Source organism: Hypomesus transpacificus, chromosome 12, assembly GCF_021917145.1.
Source record: "Hypomesus transpacificus isolate Combined female chromosome 12, fHypTra1, whole genome shotgun sequence".
Lineage (NCBI taxonomy): Eukaryota > Metazoa > Chordata > Actinopteri > Osmeriformes > Osmeridae > Hypomesus > Hypomesus transpacificus.
Window position 1 is genome coordinate 9,591,108 of NC_061071.1, and position 20,836 is coordinate 9,611,943.

Here is a 20,836-nt window from a genome sequence, read left to right on the forward strand (position 1 = left end):
TGTGTATAAGCAAGGGTAACAGCTGTTACATTACAAACCTCCAGGTGCCTGTGCACAGTGGTGCATGTGGGATCACAGGAACAACAGCGTGTGCATGCAGGTGTGTGTGTGGCTGCTTGGGTGTGCTTGTGATGCGTGTGACATGGTTGTGTGTGTGTGTACATTCAGGTGTGTGGGAGGTGTGAATGATTGTCTCAGATGAAGTGGTTTTGCTGTGTCGTGCATCACATGACCAGACAGACCGCAGACAGACGCATACTTCTGAAATTGAAAATCCTCCCTTTATTCTTTTGGGCTTTGCAGGGGGACATTCCTGATTCTATCACATCCTCCAGCAAATAACATCTGGCACCAATATAAAACTCTGAGAGTGAGTTCATACCAACATACTCTCCAGAATTGTATGAATGATCTAAAAATGAACTTCACTTCCTGAATATAGGAATCTCCCCACAAGCAAACATTCCCTATTCATACGTCCTCATAATACTGTTTTTCATGGATGGTTTCTCACTTTTGCACAATTCAAGTAAGTTGAGTCAGTAGTTTTAGAGATCAATGAAAGGAACCCTAAGAACAGAACACAAATACATCCACAAATACAAAAATGTGCTTCTTACCAAGTTATTAAATACCCGCATTATTAAAAATATATGTACAATACAGGCAATAATTTCTATCTTAAAAAGGTGACTTTTCCTTCAGTGACTTCAGCTGACACAGAGAATCCCTCTGTGACATTGCTTGTAAAAAGGGCAATACAAATAAGATCTAATTTAAAAGACTTGAGAACTGAAGTCTTACTGCTTACTGAAAGTCACAATGTGCAGAATATGATTTGTTTGTGCAAATGTGCGTGCGAGAGATAGATGGTTTTCTTGACGTGTATGCTAGTTTCTTAACTCAAACTGCAGAAATGGCAGTGAGGGGTGTGTGTGTCTCTGTAGGGTAAGTAAAGACATTGTTTCCTTCCCACTTTGCAGTTTCTGGGTCCTTCTTCTCCAGAAACGGTGTTGCCTTTTCGCCCAGGGACTCTAAGGAGTGCCTGCCAGAAAGGGAAGATAGTGCTGTGATACTCACAAGGACTTCAGACAGAGAAGACAAGACCATGTTGAACCTGTTTGGGATCATTTCAGTGTACAATGATGACTAATGTATTGTGTATATATGATACTAATATATAAAGAGTAACTAGTTGATGTCATCTGAGGTAAACAAATATCCTGACATCTCAGCAAAGCAAGCTCCCTTTAGAGCTTTTTGATTACCAAGGCTGGAGCCACAGGGTTCAGAGCAAAGAGTGGGGGAGACAGGAAAGAGGAAGGTAGGAGACAGGAAGGAAGGAGAAAGGATAGAGGAAGGAAGGAGGAAGGAAGGAGACAGGAAAGAGGAAGGAAGGAAACAGGAAAGAGGAAGGAGGCAGTACAGGAAGGAGGCAGGAAAGAGGAAGGAAGGAGACAGGAAAGAGGAAGGAGGCAGTACAGGAAGGAGGCAGGATAGAGGAGAAAGGAGACAGGTAAGAGGAAAGAGGCAGTACAGGAAGGAGGCAGGACAGAGGAGAAAGGAGACAGGAAAGAGGAAGGAAGGAAGCAGGACAGAGGACTGAGGCATGACAGAGGGGATACCGAAGGGAAGAGACGGGAAGAGAAAGTGCTGACCTGACATGCTCCACGCTGACAACAATACCACGGGACCTTCAGCTATTCATGCTCACGTCACGCGGACACGCTCACACGCTCACAAACTGACACATTGACTCTTGCACACTCACTCAGACACGCACACACAGGAGACGGAGAAATGTGACAACCCCCACACAGCACATTAACACCCCCACAGCAGCTGTCTGGGATGTGGGAGTGGATCAGAGTGTGCTGGCACAATGAAGAGCTCTCCAGCTCTCCAGGGTTAGGTGTCAATGCTGCTTTAAATAGCCCGACCTAATGGGACCGTTCATTTATGACTTCACAGACTTTAAACTAGGGTCCTGCCTGAAGAAGACACACACAAACACACACACATTGACCGACCCTGTTGCTATCTCATATATACTTTCAAGGAATCCCCTGACTCAGTCAAACACACCCTTAAGTCATACGTGCACAGCCTCAACACAGCTCTGAATCATATTTTACACGCCGTCCTGGATAGACTCCATTCTTGTCATCTCAACCATAACAGCCAGGGACTTTTGCTGCTTTTCATCGCACTGACTACAACTCCCAGAATGCCTCTCTGTTCTCCCTCAGCCTGACCCACAGTCAGAGCTGCTTCCATGGTGATGACGGCAGGTGCAGGAAGTGTCAGTGCCTACTGACAACCTTAATTGGATATGTTCAAAACAGGACAGAACTGGCGGTGGTGGGGGGGTTACAGAAGAAGCCTTATTTGAGGCACAATGGTTCTGGTGAAGTATAGACCTGGTCTGTACCTGGTCACAGGTATCTATAGGCCACACCCCTCAAGTCACCAGACAGAGAGAGTGTTCTGGTTCTGCTTCTCTTACCTCCTACAACACGCCCGGAGCCACAGCAGTGTGGATAGCTGGAGGCTGGGTTGTCTGTCACAGTCTTCCACTGAATCAGGAAGTGGCAGGCCACTGGTCTCCGGTAGCAACAGGCAGAGGCCCGCCCCAATGATGGGACCACTCCCATACACAATCATGGCAGCCAATGGGATCTCTCCTCTCGGACTGACAACTGCGTTTAAAATACATCCCACACGGTAGCACAAATTCACCAGGCCGACACACTTCTGCCTACAACACACACACACACACACGCAGATGTGATGAACATATACATGAGGTCATTATGACCCTAATGGAAACACACATACTTAAACTGTCTGTGTGTGTGTGAGTGTGTGTGTGTGACGTACCTGATGACTGTAGGGAACAGTTCGATGCTGTAGAGCAGTGAAACAAACACTGTGATCTGCATGCACAGCTTCCCCATCATAGCCAGAGTCATGACGAGTGCAGGGATATCTACACACACACACACACATACATTAGCTAGGACCATTGAGTGAGGGATTGTGTGTTTGTGTGGTGTGTGTGTGTGTGTGTGTGTGTGAGCACGTACCACAGAAGTGGGACACCAGGAGAGACATCAGACAGGCAAAGCCACTGAGGAGCAGAGAGAGCATGCTGATTGGGCGCCGTCCGCAACGAGCCAATAGGAAGGGGACAAGCATGCAGGGCGTTTCTGACAGGCCGGAGAAAAACTGGGCGAGGTAGACGTCCACTCCGAACGAGCCCACGTTCATACAGATCCCAAAGTAGGTGAGGGCAGACGCCAAGCTGATGGGGGGGAGGAGAGAGAAAGAGTGAGAGAGGGGGGGGAGAGAGAGAGAGAGAGAGAGAGAGAGAGAGAGAGAGAGAGAGAGAGAGAGAGCAAAAGAGAGAGAGAGAGCAAAAGAGAGAGAGAGAGAGGGGAGGAGGGAGAGAGCGAAATAGAGAGAGACAGAGAGAGAGAAAGAGAGAGAGAGAGAGAGAGAGAGAGAGAGAGAGAGAGAGAGAGAGCGAGAGAGAGAGAGAGAGAGAGAGAGAGGGGGGGGGGGGGGGGGGGGAGAGAGAGAGAACCTTTTGAAATTCAAATAAAACACAGATTTCTCTGTAACATTGTTTCCCCTTCAAGACAACCATCTGTTTCCTCCATCATCCTCGACCTCATCTTCGTCAGACGCAATCACCACACACACACACACAAACTCTCTGCAAGTCACACACACACTCACACACACACGCTCCCCTGAAGCCCCCGCAGGCCCAGACTCACCTACCCAATGTAACTCATGATGCACAGACGCAGTAGGATGGTGCGACTGCTGAGGTGGGAACACACAGTTTCAGCTGTGTGTGTGTCAGTTTCAGCTGTGTGTGTGTCAGTTTCAGCTGTGTGTGTGTCAGTTTCAGCTGTGTGTGTGTCAGTCTCAGCTGTGTGTGTGTCAGTCTCAGCTGTGTGTGTGTCAGTCTCAGGTGTGTGCACTTTCTCCTCAGGATTCCGTGGGTTACTCCATGCCGTGTCCAGCAGCTAGGGTCACAACACAATGAACCCGTCAGGGTTTAAAGGGGTACTGATTGAGTGTGTGTGTGTGTGTGTGTGTGTGCATACCTGGTCCAGACAGAGTTTATCCTCTAAACTGTGTCTTCTGTACTTTTCCAAAATGTCTGTTTTTCCTCTCAGTTGGAGCCAGCGTGGAGACTCAGGTATACAGCTAAAACACACGCACACCTCAGGTACTTCATAAGCATTCTACAATAGAACATTTTCATCTGAGGGTTCTTCAATTGTTATTAACGCTAAAATCAACTCATTTGTTTTCTTTGTGGCCCAGTGTAAGGCCGAGGCGGGCCAGTGTTGCAGTGCCCCCTAGTGGTTGACTCACATGTAGAGCGGCAGGCAGAGCAGCTGTGGCAGGCCCAGAGCCAGGTGGATATGCACCCAGGAGCGCAAGCAGTATGCCAGGGGTGCCAAGGCCATCATTCCCAGACTGAAGGAGAAAGACAAGAGGGCCGGGGGCCAAACGCGACTCTTGGGTAAACTCCACTCCACACCTAAAACCAAACGCATACCCACACACACACACACACACACATACAGTCTGTGACTTACAGTTACATTTCTGTATTGTAAACTGAAAGCAAATCTTCTTCAGGGATTAGTTATTGTTTACACAATCTTGGATGTTGGTACACCCACCACAGTTTACCCTCTCCTTGCACACACATACACACTCGCTCACACAAACTGGTACTCCAAGTTATGCATATGAATCATAATGTGGACCTCATGTTTAAAACGATGCTTCTTCACGGATTCGTTGTTAATTGGTTACACTATTTTACATAAGGGCTCACCTGCAGACAAACACACACACATAATACACACTCCTACACTCACACACACACCTTTGGAGTGTACTCAGTATAAGCAGTAGTGATAAGGTCAAGAAAGTTGTGGACCTGGGAATGTTTCATAAGAGTTTGACATGCTGTGTTACATGTGCATATGTGTGTGCATGAGAAGCATATGTGTGCATGTGAGTGTGCATGTGAGTGTGCGTGTGAGTGTGCTTGTGAGTGTTAATGTGTGTGTGTCCCTTACCCAGGCTGAAGGAGCAAATATTGATGCAACAGCAGGCGACTCCAGTGAGGCAGCGGACAGTGAGGTAGAGGAGTGCATGAGGAAGAGCGGCTGGCAGCACCGTTCCCACAGCATGCAGACACACACACACAAGGAAGACCAAGCGCTTCCCATACCTGGGGGAGAAGCATACACACACACACCCCCGTACACACACACACACGCACACACACACACACACTCCCCATACACACAGTAGAGACATGAGAAACACTGAGTAATCACATGCCACTCGCACACAAACATGGTTATTCAACAACAGAGATAAACTGTGGTTTGTCTGAAATTGATGAATAATTCACTTTCTTGTAGAGAAAAACAAACAAACACACACACACACACACACACACACACACACACACACACACACACACACTGGTGACCTGTTGAATCTGTTAGCAGTGGGTTAGACTCAATAACATGGAAGACGATAAACCCTCTACTGACTTAATAGTTTTGTATAGTTGAATACCGCGTATCTGTCTGTCTGTCTGTCTGTGTCTGTCTGTGTGTGTTTGTGTGTGTGTGTGTGTGTGTGTGTGTGTCTCTCACCGGTCTGAGAGAGCTCCACCAAAGAGAGATCCAAGCAGTAGTCCACTCATGTACATGGTCTGACCATATGACAGCACCTCGTCATCCACACACACTGTGTTCTGGGCCACACACACACAAACACACACACCCAAGCAAACACAGAGAAAGAATGACAAAACACTATAACAAATGATTTGGCACTCTAGGTTGGACCAGTCTTTGTGGGGATCAATCAGTTCCAAGTGTTTGCCTACTGCGTAATAGACTACTCACATTGTCGTTGGCGGTGTCATTCCACTTCGCGAGTGATGTAGGTGATTCTGAATGTGAAAAGTTCACATCACCGGTCTTTATGTTGCTGTGGTTGCGCTGGTCCAAACGATCCCCTCTTTTGAATGGTTCACTGGAGACGCACAAGCCTATGCGGACTGTGAAGACATCGAGGAAAAAGCTGAAGGCCGTGAAGAAAAAAACGAGAGAAAGACGCCAGTACACCGCGCACTGCAAGGGAGCCATACGCGAGGAAGTCATCTATGCGCCTCTTCTATCCTCCTCACTTCTTGTTAGACTAGACGGTGTGTCATGTGACTGGTAAACAAAACGAGCGGACATCTTCAAACGAATGCGAATTGCCTGAGGTTTCGCCCCAAGCCGCGGACAGAGTTAAACTTCGGCGACGTGGTTCAGGGTTGAACAAGCAGGGGTATGTCGGGCCCAAACCAAGCCTGTCGGTGAAACTGAGCTCTGTCTGTTTTTTGGATATATAAGTCCCACATTTCTAACACATTTAAACACAGATAATACACTGCAAAACTACCGTGGTGTGCTGCGTTAATATATTTTCCAGGTGAAGTAACTGACCAGCCCTTCAATGTCAAATGTTCAATACTTCCCACCCGAGTTGAAGACCAGCAGATCATGATCTGGACAGGATCGTGTTTTGAAAACGGACACACTAATTTTCATTGAGGTCACTACTAAGGACGAAACAGATTATATGAAAAGTATACTTATAACCTAGCTGTCCAAGTGTTGTTGTTCCAACCGCTTTTGACCAAAATACAAGACCGCTTGTCCATGACACTGCGCGTGAGAGGGTAGGGGAGGTCTGAATTTGGCGATCTTTCAGAAATGTTCATGACTTCCAAGACGTCTTTGATTTTATTTTTAACCAAGAACTTTCAGGTAAATCCCCATTTCCATTTCCCCTGGTTTGCCTTGACCACGGACACGCTAGAGACCAGGGGAGGCGAGAGACTTTAGATTGTTTTCTCTTCTCCTGAATGCTTCTGTGCATGATTTTTACTGTTCGAAGTTGAGCACTAAGCCCCCTCGTGCGGTACGTAAATATTACTGCATTCAACCGATTGACTAGAGCTCTCTGCACTCAGTGTGACTTTGCAAACCTGACTGCCTACCAAGGGGTAAATTACAATAGCCTAGCTCTAAGATCTAATATTTCCAAATGTAGCTTTCTACTTGTCATAGTCACTATAGCCCAATGGACGCTAGCCCAATGTCTCAGTTAGACTTGGACCTCCCCAAAAGAGGTGAATACATTTACATTTTCTTTATCGTTCTTACCTGAAATCGTAAATATTACTTTACGCCCGGGAGAAGAAGTTCCCCCCCAATTGTCATTGTATAATTCACACTCCGCCTCGAAGATAACAAGGAATTCATACCAGTTTGTTATATATAAATTAATCTTTCTTTAATTCATGTCGATATGGTCACATTCACAGTGATCAAACACACTCTCTTCAACACTTCGCCTGCTCGACTCTTCATCTCATAATTTCCCCCTTCCTCTTTTCTCCATTCTCTGTTTCTTTAACCCTTCTATCCTCTTCTGGAAATCACCCTCTTTTTTTATTAATCTCTCTCCCTTTCTCACTATTGGTCTTCGTATCTCTTTCTCTCTCTCTCTCTCTCTCTCTCTCTCTCTCTCTCTCTCTCTCTCTCTCTCTCTCTCTCTCTCTCTCTCTCTCTCTCTCTCTCTTTCTCTCTCTCTCTTTATGCCAAGCCTGTCTCTCTCTGTCAATCCATTTGTCTGTCTGTCTTCCGTCTAGCTCTGTCTGTCTGTTTCTGTCTGTCTGTCTGTCTGTCTGTCTGTTTCTGTGTGTCTGTGTCTGTCTGTCTGTCTGTCTGTCTGTCTGTCTGTCTGTCTGTCTGTCTGTCTGTCTGTCTGTCTGTCTGTCTCTACAGGTTTCAACGTCTTGCCTACCTTCAGCACAGTTAACATGATTAAACAACAAAACTATTGATATAAGTGCTATGTTGAAAGCTTGACATGGAATTCCCTGTAAACTGTGTGCACTTCTCCTGATGATTGAATTCAGATGTACTCATCATAACACACAAGTCCAGCAGCACTGCAGCTTCAAACAATTACAAACATAATACATTTAGAAATGATACACTGCATTACACATTGATTATAAATTGATTACAATACATTGTAAAGAGGATAATCTATACCAAGTCTCTCTCAGCTTTATCATGCCTAGTATTAGGGATGAATCACTGATGGTCAGTCTTACAACCAGGGGGACTGTGTAGCTGTGTTGGCCTCCCAGAGTGAACAGATCTTTACTGATGCTGTAAAATACAACAGATAGCATGATAACCTTCATCTATTACATGCTTTTACAAGCCACCAGTGTGTGCAACTACCACATCTCGGGTAAAGGTGAAGATGTGTGTGCGTTAGTGTGTGTGTTAGTGTGTGTGTTAGTGTGTGTGTGTGTTTGTGTGTGTTAGTGTGTATGTTTGCCTAACAGAGTGTGAGAGAGAGAGAGGTCTGGGTCCCAGTCCTCCTGAATCAGTCCACTAAAATCCCATCATCCTTTGCTGCCAGCCCTGTGGGCGTCAGTCACCAAGGTGGCCGCTGCCGAGAGGGGCGTGGCATAGCCACCAGCAAAGCTCTGTAACCCGGCAACCAGGCATCGCCAGCCGAACCGCAGGGCTTTACCAACATTCTGTAGGGGAAGAAGAATTAGACAGCATCACTTTCAGGTGTCCCAGCCAACTGGGATGGGGGATTCTAGATGGAGAGAGATACATATATTATATGGGATTATATGGTATTATATTATAGAAGACCTCGTGAAATATTACTTAGATGGGGTCCCTAGTTTTCGGCCTATGCCAATGAGTTGTAGTGTTTTCTAATCTTGGTGGTTTTATTTGGAGAGAGAGAGACAGAGAGGGAGAGGTAGAGGGAGAAGGAGAGGGAGAGGTAGAGGTAGAGGGAGAGGGAGAGGGAGAGGGAGCAAAGGAGGCTTACCCCCAAGTTAGAGCAAAATGGTTTCCTAAGAAGTATTGAGATGAGAATGTGTGTGTATTTATAAGTGTACACATTTGTGTGTGTGTGTGTGTGAACACAGGGAGAGACCGAATCATAGATGTCATATGTGAGGGCTTATAAGACCTGGGTATGCTAACTCCCAAAGAGGGGAGAGATTCATGAACCCAGACTCCCCCTTAATCCTCGCCTCAAGTCTTAACTCAGCCCCCACCAGGTCGCACAGGAGGATCGTCAACTATGTAGGGATACTTTGAATTAAATCAGCTCTGCAGCATATGAGTAGCTAGACAGAACGGCACAAATCACTTAATATTTCACTTTTATCATGAATGGTCTTCTACGTGACTGTCATCTAATACAAAGGAATGTCATGGCCTTAATAATCAACTAAACGCGTGCGTTCGAATTCCGTGTTTAACCTTTTCCAAGTTGCTGACACTAACTCAAAGGTCACAATGTGTGCTTAGTAAAGAGAAACCTGAAGCTTTAACAAATACAGCAGTTAATCAATGTCAATATCCATTTGGCGTTAAACCAAATAATAGAAACGGAAAGGTAGGCTAATAATTCGTATCCAAATGTGTTCTGTGAACATCACAAACAGGACTGAAAGTTTCACTATTGTTTTTTCTCCCTTACCTTTCTGTACTTTTTGTATTTTTCCTTTTTCTTCCTTTCCTTCTCTTCTTTCCACTCTACATACTCTTCCAATTCGTCCTCAATAAGTGGCTCATATTTATCGGGCAGAAAGGCGAAGTAAACATCTTTGGAGGTCTTCTGTTTGATCGGAGTATTGCTGTGAGTTACCCGCTGAGAGTCTCCTCTCTGGGGGCTTCCCTTCGCTGGAGTCTCGTCACTGTCCGACTTCTCCCCGGCATCTGGGTGAACTTCAACAGTCTCGATAATCTCCGACACGTCCTCTAATATTTTCTTGGATCTTTTTTTACACTTCGACCGTTTCTTTCGCGACATGTTCTTCTTTTGGTCACCAGTACGTTACAACCGTGTGTGCGCAGGTGTGTTGGGATCAGACCTTTGGAATTGCGACATACCGACATACCGTCATCTTCAATTGCCAGCAACCAATCAACTCTCGGATATGGGCGTACAGTGAAAATTCCCGGCTAAGAGCTTTTACAAAAAAGCAAAGGTTGGAATTGAGGAATCACATCAGGATAAAAGTATTTACACGTATGCGTGTGTGTGTGTGACAGAAAGAGATTAATACAAATAAAAAAGGAGTTTAGCAAAATATAGAAAAGTTTATATAAGTTTAAATCAATATTTTCATAAGGTAAACTACAATTGTGTGCCAGAGATGCCTTTTTCCTGGTTTACCAGGGGATGGCGCTAGAGACCCATTCAACCCCATCAAACAGTAATGCCTTGGTAATAACGAGGTTTTAACTTAATAGAAAACTTTTAAAGTTTTGGAGAGATGCAAAAATAGCAAATAGCATTTTTGGACAAACAGATGAAACCATAATGACTTGTAAAATATTTTAAAATGTACACTTTTAAAACATATAGGTGCTCTAATATAATGACAACATCAACTCCCCGGCTAAATAAATTTTACGAGTATTCACTCAGTCACAGGCACACCGTATCTGGAGCTGGGAGATAGGGTCAGGAGCTGGGAGATTGGGTCTGGTGCTAGGGCAGGATGGGGACTGGGGCTGGTAGATGATGGGCTGGGAGATGGGGTCTGGGGCTGGGCCAGGGGCTGGGGCTGAATGACGGGGGGTTGGGGCTGGGAGATGGGGTCTGGGCCTTGGGCAGGATGTGGCCTTCTGAGACATGTAGACTACTGGAGATTCATCCTGCTGGCGATGAGTCTTCATGTGGGCGTTACGACTCTTCACCTTGGTGAAAACCCTGGAGAGCATCGAGAGTGGAAGAGAAGGAAGGTAAGAGGGAAGGGTTGCAGTAAAAGAGAAGGAACAGAAGACAGGAGGTAGGTAAGATAAGAACCCTGTTGTCATGATTCCAGCAGACAGACCGAACTTAAATAGGACAATTGCCTTACTTGGAGCACTCTTTGCAGGGGTAGATGGTATTAGTCTGTGGGCTGGGCCTGGAGCCAAGACTGGATGGAGCGGGGGAGCCCACCAGAGATCCTAGCCCAGAATGGTGAGACCAGCTGGGCTTAACACCGTCCAGGACTGGGGTGCTGGAGCTGCAGCATACCTGGAGGAGGAGGGAGGAACCAGGGTGGGTCAGCTGGGAAAAGCTGGGGGTCTGGGTCTGCTTGGAAAGAGGACATTGCATCAGCACTGAACTCAATGCAGAAACTCTCACACACACACAAACACACACAAACACACACAAAGTCAAACACACATGCACTCATGCTCGCACACACTTTACATGCCGACACGTCACACTACTGTGCTAACTGTCACCACAGTGACTCAAACAGGATGTGTATGAAGTTCTTTGAAGTGTCGAGTCACATTGTTACACAGGAAGCTGAAAGATGACAGGATTGACAGGAATAGGGTTTCTGAACAGGAAGTAGGTTTCAGCCCCGCTTGTCTCTTGGACTCAGCAGGTGCTGCTGTGCTTTCAGTATGAATATGTATCCCATTGGTCGGTACAGTCATTTTTTCTATGGTGAAGTCAGTAGTGCTGTTTTGACACTTTCCGTGTTGTGCTTTTTGCCATTAATGACTAGTAAAGTATCTTAGTAGTAGATTATCCAACTTAGTTCTTGTGTGTGTGTGTGTGTGTGTGTATGTGTGCCTGGATGTGTGTGAGTGTCTGTGAGTGCCTGCTTGACTGTGAGTGCAAATGTGCAAGTGTGTGTGTACATGTGTGTTTCATGCAGCAGAAACACCTACCTCTCCCCTTTTGGACAGTCCACCAACACAGGAGAGGCTTTGACTGGCTGCTGGTTCTAGGAGGAGGTCAGGTGACCTGAAGTTTGGGAGCTCCTGATTGGCGGAGAATGGATCTGTAACCTCATGGCCCCTCATGTCCACAGTGGCATAGTTTTCAGACAGTCCGTTGGGGGTCCTGTCATTCCCCTCAGGCAGTGTGAGAGCCATCTCTGATGGGGTCCTTATTTTTAGACGCAACCTCTTTTTCCAGAAGTAGTAGAACTCGACACACTGAGCCAGAGATTTGGTCTGTACCTACACACGTACACAAACCGTCAACCAGGAACGCGTTCAAACCAGATTGCAGAGGAGGAGAAATTCATTTTCAGGCAGTAGAAGTACTACCATGTGTTAGTTCCATTCACGGCTGATTCAAATCGCCCAGATCTGGGTTGGTGTCATCAGCTGAGTCAAACAACACGGTGGTGCTTCTACCTTCTGATCGTGAACTTCTCCGCCTCTTCCAAATAGTGAGAGGAGGATAAGAGGAATGCAAGCAGGTTTCTGGAGTCAGTACCATTTTCTGTATGCGGGAGAAGTCTTTCTGGTAGAGGTTTATGGCCTTGTTCACCAGCCTCCTCTCTGCTGGAGTCCACCTGTCACAGCCTGACCCAAACCCCCCCAGGAGAGACCGTTAACTACCACCTAGTGCTGCCCTCTACGGCTCAGTGTGTTGCCTACCATGTAACTGCATTGCTATACCTACGGCCATAACATTGTAGTTACGATGGCAACTTGGTATGGAATGGGTTGGGTTTCCTTGTTGTTTTGATAGCACAAACTATAACTGTCCCTTTACAACATCAACTTACCCCTTACACCCCTCTTCCATATAGACTTTTATTGCACTTTTATGTATAGTTTCTACTTTATCTGAGACCAGACATGTTGTAGCGATCCCTGCCGTTGTCCTGTTTTCTCCCTTCTATTCCAAACCGTGACCAACACCAGTCTCCCTTCTCTGCAGAACTCATTAGTCCATCGCACAAACTAGCAAGCCCCCTCCCCCCGGTCGGTCGGACGGCAAACCCCACCCTACCACCTTAACTAACACATTTTCTGCAGGGAACCCTGTATTGTATCTATTGTATCTATGGTCCCAGACCTGTGTAGTGGTAGGAGGTCAGAGGTCGCATCCCTGGGGCTGACACCAGGAGCCTCTCTAAGGTCACCTGGGATGGTCAATGCACATGGACAGAGAAGAAGAATTATACATACATACATTTATTTGTATATAGTAAATTTGATCTGATCAGTCATTTTCCATTAATTAGCCTTAAAGAAAGTTGAGGTTACCAGAAAGTCTCCTCTGCTCTCTGATAGGGCGTGCAGGGCATACTCTGAGTTAACCCCGCCGCCAGGTACCACACAGGAACATGCCATCATCAGGAAGGCTTTCACTGAAGACACAGAAATAAGTCATTTTAAGGATGTGTGTATATGTGTGCATACACGTGTGTGTGTGAGCGTGCGTGTGTTTGTGTGTGTGTGTGTACCTCTCTGCTGTGTAGCGACAGTCTCCAAGTCGTCCCAGGGCGTCCAGAGTAGCAGTGCATTGTGAGGGTCTCTCGCTGCTTGTCTTCGTTCAAAAAGCGGAGGAATCTCCGCCTGGAAACACGACCCCACGTTGATCCGCCTGTGATTGACATCTCCGTTACAGATGAAGAATTGCATAAACAATTAGTCACAGCTGGCTTTAATGTGAAGTAAGGCGTGAGGGGATCGTTTCTCACGGTTTGCTCTCTACTGACTGTTCCCTTGGACACGGCATCACCATGGCAACACTACTGTCCACACTCTCTGTGAATTATAAACACAAACACTGATGTCACTTCCTGTCACTCAATAAAAAGTGTCAAATGCAGCAGACTGTACTCACTGTCAGAGTTGTGTAGCAGTACGCTGTGTGCTTTTTGCTGCCCCCTGGTGGAGAGATAGCAGTACAGCCCTGTCCCGTCCCTCACAGGACACAGCATGGGGGGAGGGGTGTAGAATGCCCCGTCTCCCCCAGAAACCTCTCCGTTACCGGCGGCAACGTGTAACAGGCTCTGGAACAGAGAAATCCCCCTGGAGAGAGGGGAGGGGGTGGGGATGGTCATGGTGGGGAGGAGCAGAGGGGAGGGGCGATGGGGGTGCTTCCTGTTCCCCTTCTTAGGGGCCCCCGTCTGCGCTCTTGGCTCCGGCTGGCTAGGAAAGGTAGGCAGGTGAACAGGCATGGACACAGGCATCACCATGGCGACGGGGCACAGGCTGTCAGCTGATCCTGGGGCTTCCTCCTCCTTCTGAGTCAGGGGAGACAGGGGGGGGGGGGGTCCAGGGAGATGGGGGGCAGAGAGTGGAAGGGGGGGAGAGGGAGGTCAGAGAGAGCAAGAGGAAGAAACGTTAGCCCATCAAAAGGGGAAGTTTATCTTATATTTAGTGATACCAGGATGTGATTTGTGTAGGTATGCCTGTGTGCTAGCGTGTGTGTGTGTTAGTGTGGGGCTGTGTTTGAGTATGCATGTGTGTGTTTGTGTGTGTGTGCTTGTGTACATGTTTGTTTGTGTGTGTATGTGGTGTCTTACTTCTCTCTGGCTGGGGTGTGTTTTGACGGTCTGTCTTTGCTGCCTCCCGTGAGATCTCATGTGCCCGTTGAGGGCAGGGAGACTCTTAAAGTCCCGCTGGCAGACTGAGCACATGAGCCTCCTGACACACACACACACACACACACGCAGACACACCCACCCACACGCAGACACACCCACCCACACGCATGAGCAACATTGACATGCAAACACCCATCCCACACACAGAAATTCCAATTACAGTAATACCTTGATAAACACATGTTGTAAAATACATTTACACACACACACACACACACACAAACATGCTATACATGTAACCACACACCTGCTGTTCAGGTTTCCAAGGTGTCCGAGTTCCGAGTATTGTGTCAGTCTTATCTACAGCCCAACAAAACCAACAGAGATCATCTTGGGTTTAAAAATGTTCAGAAAGCTTCAATAGTGAATTAAGAACTAGGATTAAAATGTATAAGGGTTAGGGTAGGTTAGGGTGTGTTGGGGTTAGGGTGTGTTAGAATAATGAGTATGTTAGGGTTGGGGTGTGTTGAGATTAGGGTGGCTTTGGTTAGGGTGGGTTAAGGTTAGGGTGTGTTAGGGTGAGGGTGTGTTAGGGTCAGTGCATGGTAAGGCTATGGTTTGTTAGGGTTAGTGAGTGGTAAAGTTAGAGGTTGTTAGGGTTAGAGTCTGGGTGTGTTGGGGTTACGGTTGGGGTAGGGCTATTGTCTGACCTGTGTCTGAGAAGCAGTGGAGGAGTGGAGGAGGTTCTGGCGGGCTCCTGTCCTCTCTCTGGTCAGAGGTTTGGCCACAGCACCAGCCCCCGGCTCTGCTCCCCAGCCCTGGCCTTGCACCAGGAGGGAAGGATGGGGGAGAGGGCTGGGGATGGGGCTGGGGAGGGGGACCGGGCTCTGGGGGAGGAAGAGGTGAGGGTTTGGGCTGGTTTGGTAGTGAGGGCTTGGCTGGCTAGGGTGGTAAGTCTGGGGGTAGCTGTAAGGGTTTGTCTGGGAGGTGGGGCTAGACTGAGGGCCAGGCTGGAGGTATGAGTGTGGTAGAGGACTGTAGGGACTCAGGGGGAGGCTGTGGTGCCGGTTGTAGTTCCCCAGTCCCGGACTCTCCTCCTTGGGGCTGGGACAAGGGTTGAGGTCAGGGTAGGGGCTTGTGCCAGGGCTACTGTAGGGGTTGGGGGTATAGCTGGGGTCATGGTGGAGGTTGGAAATCCCCTTAATGCACGGTGATGGGAGGAGTTCCATGGAGGTTTGGGTGCCCAGGACCCCTTGCCTGAAGCCTAAGCCCAGTGGGGAGAAGCGCTGCTGGGATGAGAGGTGCTCAATCGGCCCCTGGGACTCTGTCTGGTACATATACGGGCCCTGTGTCTCCTCTGCATGTGAATGTGCGAGCGTGTAGGGGCTTTGTACATGAGTGTGTGCGTATGGAAAGTGTGTGTGGGCATGTCGCCACTCTTGCTGCGCGTCGCCCTGCTCGTAGCGCTGACTGTAGAGATGTGAGGAGAGAGGGTGAGGGGTGTGTGTGCTCAGGGCTGGGTACGTGTGCGGAGAGCAGTGGGTGTGACTGGGTGTGTGGTCGGGCTGTGAGGTATGAACGAGGACACGCGTTTGTGTGTTTGACTCTGTGTGTTCACGTGCGTGTATGTTCTGGTGGTGTGTGTGTTCCAGCTCCAGAGTGCGGTATGATCCTGTCTGGGGATGGAGTTGGTTTTGGAGGGGCATTCTTAGCTGGGTCATCTGCTCACATTGAGGACCACTCTGCTGGTTCGGCTGCAACTCCAGAGATGGGTCCTGACCATGATCCAGTTGAGCATGATGGTCCAGTCGATGACTATTGTCCAGTCGATGGTTGTGGTGGAGCTGGTAGTTGTAGTCATTGAAGTTCTGCTCACTGTGTGTGTCTGTTCCAGACTCTGTCTGCTGGTAAAGGTTCTCCTGGTCCTGCTTATACTGGTGGATCTGCTGGTAACCCACCTGGACCTGGGCATGGCCCTGGCCCTGGGGTGAGAGTAGTTGATTCAGGGTTATATCAGAAGGGCCCCCGCCCCCTGGAGAGAAGCCTGAATCGGAGCCCTGGGGCTGGGGAGAGAACAGGTGGGGCTGGGGCTGGGGCTGGGGAGAGAAGGTCCTGGGGGACAGGAGCAGTTGTAGGTCCATATCAGAGGGGACTCCTCCAGGAGAGAACCCTGAGTCCGAGTCCTGAGGCTGGGGGGAGAGGAGTTGGTTATTATAGGGGGAGGGTAGCTGGGGGGAGGTGGGTGACGGCTGGTTGGAGTGGGGGTGGTGGAGAAGGGGGAGGGAGGAGAGAAGCCCCACAGAACTCCTGGTATATTGATGTTCTTCAGACATCTTGTCAGACCAGCCTGCAGTCGTTCTTTCAACTATTTACCACATACACACTGACACGCACACCGACACGCACACACACACACCACTGGCTGTTAAGACTGTCCGTACGCTCACAATCTCCTCCTCATTCCTAGCTTTGGGGAACATGTGTCTCTGACTTCCCAGGACAAGAGGGCTGTAAAGACTCCTTCTGTGTGTGGGCTGCACAGTCAGACAAGTTCTCTCGTTCAGGGGCCTCCCTGCGGTGTCTTGAACATCTTCTGAGCAGTCTGCTCCAACATCGGCCAATCAGCTGACAGGAGAGACGGACCAAGTCAGATCCACCCAGTCATTTAGCTACTGAAAAAACACATCGACCGCACATCAACTCAGTCAGGGAACACAAAACATCAAGTGTGAAGGAACATTCAACTTTCATAGTCACACTTAGGTATTCAGTCACCATTACAACTTCCTAGCAAGAACCACACACACACACACACATACACACACAATGACTGCCCAACTCAAATACACAGTCTTACTGGCAACATCCTGTCACATGATTGTAAGCTGTTGAGACAGTATCTACAGAACTTTCCTTTAAAGGATAGCTTCAAGAACCACAACCACATAGTATCTTCTTACGGTGGACTTCAAGAGCTGGAGCCCCGCCAGTCCTTGTGATAGGAAGATGGTGATACGACTATGATAAGGAATTCTTTAGATATGTACATTTACCTTAGCAGACTTCTGAAAACTATGATGATACAGCTGCTCTGTGTCTAGCATCAGCCAGTCATCCAACACCATCTATTTTCTCAATCTACACACAGACACACACACATACCCACACAATCCAAGATGCATACATTCATAAACACACACACACACACACACATACCCACACAATCCAAGATTCATACATTCACAAACACACACACACACACGCACACACACACAACCGCATGAATACACAAACATGAAAAAGCACCCTATCGCCACAGTGACATGCAGGTCTACTGTAGTCTCCACATAGGCCAAGGCCTTATGGCAGGGACCTGGGTTCCAATCTGGCTTTGACCTTTTCCTGCATGTCTCTCCCTACATTTTCTGTCACTCCTCAATTAATATCCAATTCATGCAGAAATGCCCTAAAAACATATTTGAAAGCTATCCAAAAAAGCCTGAAAAAAATATATATATATAATTTATACAAACAGTTCATATGCAGCTCCGTATCTTCCATACCTTGAGAACAGAGCCTGAGAACGGGCTGGTGGATCCGATATGTCTGTCTGATGCACTCTGCTTTAAGGCAACTCAGAGACAATGACTGGGAGAAGGTTGGTCTGATAAACAGTGCTGTGGTTTTCCAGTGTGTCATCATAAGTACCTAACTAGCACAGCCCCCCCATCACTGCACCCCCGGACGTGGTTATACAGACCCGCTGACGTTTAAAGTACACTCATCTCTCTCTTGTCCAACCCTCTCTCTCTCACTCAATCTCTCTCTTACTCTCTTGTCAATGTCCCGCACTTCTTTCTTTCTTTAATATTTCTTGTTTTTCTTTCTCACTATTTTTGTTTTTCTCTTCCCTGCTCTCAATTTATCAAACCCACATCCCACCTACACACACATACTCATCGCCCTCATATGCCCTTCACCCCAAACACATAAATACCGCAAACAAACACCCCTTCCCCACACGAATACACAACAATGACAGATAGATAAATAGGACTTAATTGACGTGTTTGAGTAGCAGAGGGATAGGTGAAGGATGAAGATATTACAGTAAGGAATAAGAAGAACATTTAATCCAGTGAACAAATAAAAAAAGCATAATATAAACGGTGCTGCTAAAGAGATTGCAGCGGTTTGGAAAATGTTGAGTGGATGACAAAGATACCTAGATCAACTAGTCAGCTGTGCAGTGGCGTAACTATAGGGAGTGCAAGGAGTGCAGCTGCACTAGGGCCCGTGGCGAAAGGGGGCCCGTCCTCGATCTCACCGTAAAAGTGAGACAACCTGACCGGGCAACTTCAGGCAATCTGACCGGGCCCCTTGCACCGCTGTGATACCGCAAATTGAGGTTCACATATGATCCAGTCTTATCAATTCGCAAACATTTCTCAATTATGGTGTCAGTTATTCAGAATTATGAGCTATCACCTGCCCAATAAACATTTAAAAACAGTCAGTGTTAACAACAGCAAATAATTAATTTTTCCTCATTTGCCTTTTGCTGAATTAAACAAATGTCGTTTTTATTAAGTAATATTGCCCTCGAAAAATAGCAAGGATGTCTGGGTAATATTGTTGTCAAAGATTCCCGCCCACCCACACACGATTGTTCCCATCCAGTTGTTGGAATACCACAGACAGTTGTTGTTGGGATACTACAGTTGTGTTGCATTAGCGTTTTTAAGCGAATTAGGCTACCCCATGCCATGCCCTTTAACATAAAAGTGGCTCCAGAAAGCGGCAGGAACGAAAAGAGCAAGATGTAAGGGTGGCAAAGCTGTCAAAACTATCCTCATTTGGATTGTGGCGAAGCGTGTTGAAGAGGACGCTACGTCTGACCCCCAGCCCGGCAACAGCAATGAGTGTGAAACTCAGCCACCAGGGTAGGCTAATAATTACATAACGTTTACTGTCTGGTGTATGCAGTTGACATGGCTATTAAACGTCATAAAAATGCACATATAGGCCTAGGCTACCAGGCAGCGGCCAGGTTAGATATAGTAAACTATGTTCAGGATGTAGTCGGAAAATAGCTAAAGCTAGATAGACTAAATGTAAACTAGCATATCTAACGAACATAAAATCAAATATTCACCATCGAAGTGACAGTTTGTTTTTTAATAGTACCCAGATAGCACACATGACAGATCGAAACGTCATTCATAACGTCGGATAAGCGTTGGTAAATGATCAGATTTTCTTCTCATCTCTGTGCTCTATTTCAAACGTCGCAGATATGTCGGCTCATGACTGACTGTTCCATTATGCTCATTCCGTGTTGTAGCAAGCATAATCTAGAGCCAGAGACTCGCGAGTCAGAGCCGTTCACTTTTGAAAACAGTCATCTATCTTCACATAGAAGGAGCAGTCGTTACCCTTAATTGTACATCATGAGTAGCCTAAATTTCCTTGCGCATCGCTAAACTGAAAACTCAATAATTTCGCCTGACGATAGGTCGGTAAGGGGCCCGTTGGTGAGATCTGCACTCGGGCCCGCCAAGTCCTTGTTACGCCGCTGCAGCTGTGCAACATGTTATTCTCATAATACGTTTAAATTTACTTTCATACCCACGTAGAACATCAAAACATATCGATTCGAATTCAATACTGATCTGTAGTCGGATCGTCTTATAATATGACCAGAAAATATGTCAGTACTATACAGACAGTTTAGTTTATACGCTCATTAGTGTTGAAATTACGTCTTTGTCTCGATCTTATCTTACCTGGGTTATGGACAGTGGAGACGCAGCCTATGAGTAGCGACGGTGCGCGCACTTACAGTAGGATACAGTCTGGTGTTGAAGTGAAGGAAGCACTTTTAATAGAACAGTGACCTGGTGAAGAGAAGGACGCACTTTTGATAGTACAGTGGTACGCCTTCCAGCCCTACTTTTAAAAAGGAAGTCTGATGAACATAGCGGCTCCGGGCTTCGTATAGGCTTTACGTGGAGATTAATTTGGTCACCACGTTTCGCAAAACCTTGACGCATCTATGAGTTTATAAACTCATGTTTATAAACTTGACAATAGTCACACGAATATCAGGCGAATGCACTATATTAAACTGAGTAGGCTGTATGCTTAATAAAACACTACTTGATTAGATGTAATTGGACAATGCAATGTAAAGGAGAAGTTGCCTAAATCATCAGTGACCTCGTCTGAGCAGTGTCAGTACTGCAACATCATCTCGACTCATAATTCGCACGAGGAAATAACTGTTGAGCCGGGGTGTGGCTAATCAAAACTGGCTTAAACGTTTGAGAGTACTCATCTTTCCCCGCTGTAGAGAGCAACAACAGCTTGCCGCAC

General features: G+C 47.1%; 3 protein-coding genes across 9 annotated transcripts; all 3 read right to left on the reverse strand.

Annotated features, from left to right (window-relative positions):
- Positions 1-281: 281 nt before the first annotated feature.
- LOC124474995 (solute carrier family 22 member 13) lies at positions 282-6,982 on the reverse strand. The gene is made up of 10 exons (XM_047031495.1): positions 5,958-6,982; positions 5,703-5,803; positions 5,112-5,266; positions 4,393-4,561; positions 4,119-4,221; positions 3,787-4,037; positions 3,087-3,304; positions 2,881-2,989; positions 2,507-2,758; positions 282-1,045 (listed from the first exon to the last, which is right to left on the reverse strand). The coding sequence occupies exons 1-10, from the start codon at positions 6,213-6,215 to the stop codon at positions 904-906; spliced, it is 1,758 nt and encodes a 585-aa protein (XP_046887451.1). The 5' UTR covers positions 6,216-6,982; the 3' UTR covers positions 282-903.
- An 845-nt stretch (positions 6,983-7,827) lies between these two features.
- Positions 7,828-10,140, reverse strand: c12h1orf115 (chromosome 12 C1orf115 homolog). The gene is made up of 2 exons (XM_047031515.1): positions 9,634-10,140; positions 7,828-8,665 (listed from the first exon to the last, which is right to left on the reverse strand). Exons 1-2 carry the CDS (start codon positions 9,964-9,966, stop codon positions 8,528-8,530), a joined length of 471 nt encoding a protein of 156 aa, XP_046887471.1. The 5' UTR covers positions 9,967-10,140; the 3' UTR covers positions 7,828-8,527.
- Positions 10,141-10,236: 96 nt separating this feature from the next.
- On the reverse strand, positions 10,237-20,527 carry LOC124474990 (transcriptional-regulating factor 1). 7 transcript variants are annotated; one of them, XM_047031479.1, is made up of 14 exons: positions 18,025-18,701; positions 17,515-17,599; positions 15,172-17,133; positions 14,769-14,821; positions 14,441-14,561; positions 13,756-14,158; positions 13,610-13,676; positions 13,373-13,512; positions 13,173-13,276; positions 12,982-13,048; positions 12,394-12,482; positions 11,838-12,131; positions 11,024-11,184; positions 10,237-10,872 (listed from the first exon to the last, which is right to left on the reverse strand). In XM_047031479.1, the coding sequence occupies exons 3-14, from the start codon at positions 16,792-16,794 to the stop codon at positions 10,584-10,586; spliced, it is 3,411 nt and encodes a 1,136-aa protein (XP_046887435.1). In that variant the 5' UTR covers positions 16,795-17,133; positions 17,515-17,599; positions 18,025-18,701; the 3' UTR covers positions 10,237-10,583. The 7 variants fall into 7 exon arrangements, with proteins under 7 accessions (XP_046887435.1, XP_046887438.1, XP_046887436.1 ...); XM_047031482.1 differs by lacking the exons at positions 17,515-17,599; positions 18,025-18,701 and adding an exon at positions 20,248-20,527 and having other exon boundaries at positions 15,172-16,650; XM_047031480.1 differs by lacking the exons at positions 17,515-17,599; positions 18,025-18,701 and adding an exon at positions 20,248-20,527.
- Positions 20,528-20,836: the final 309 nt, after the last annotated feature.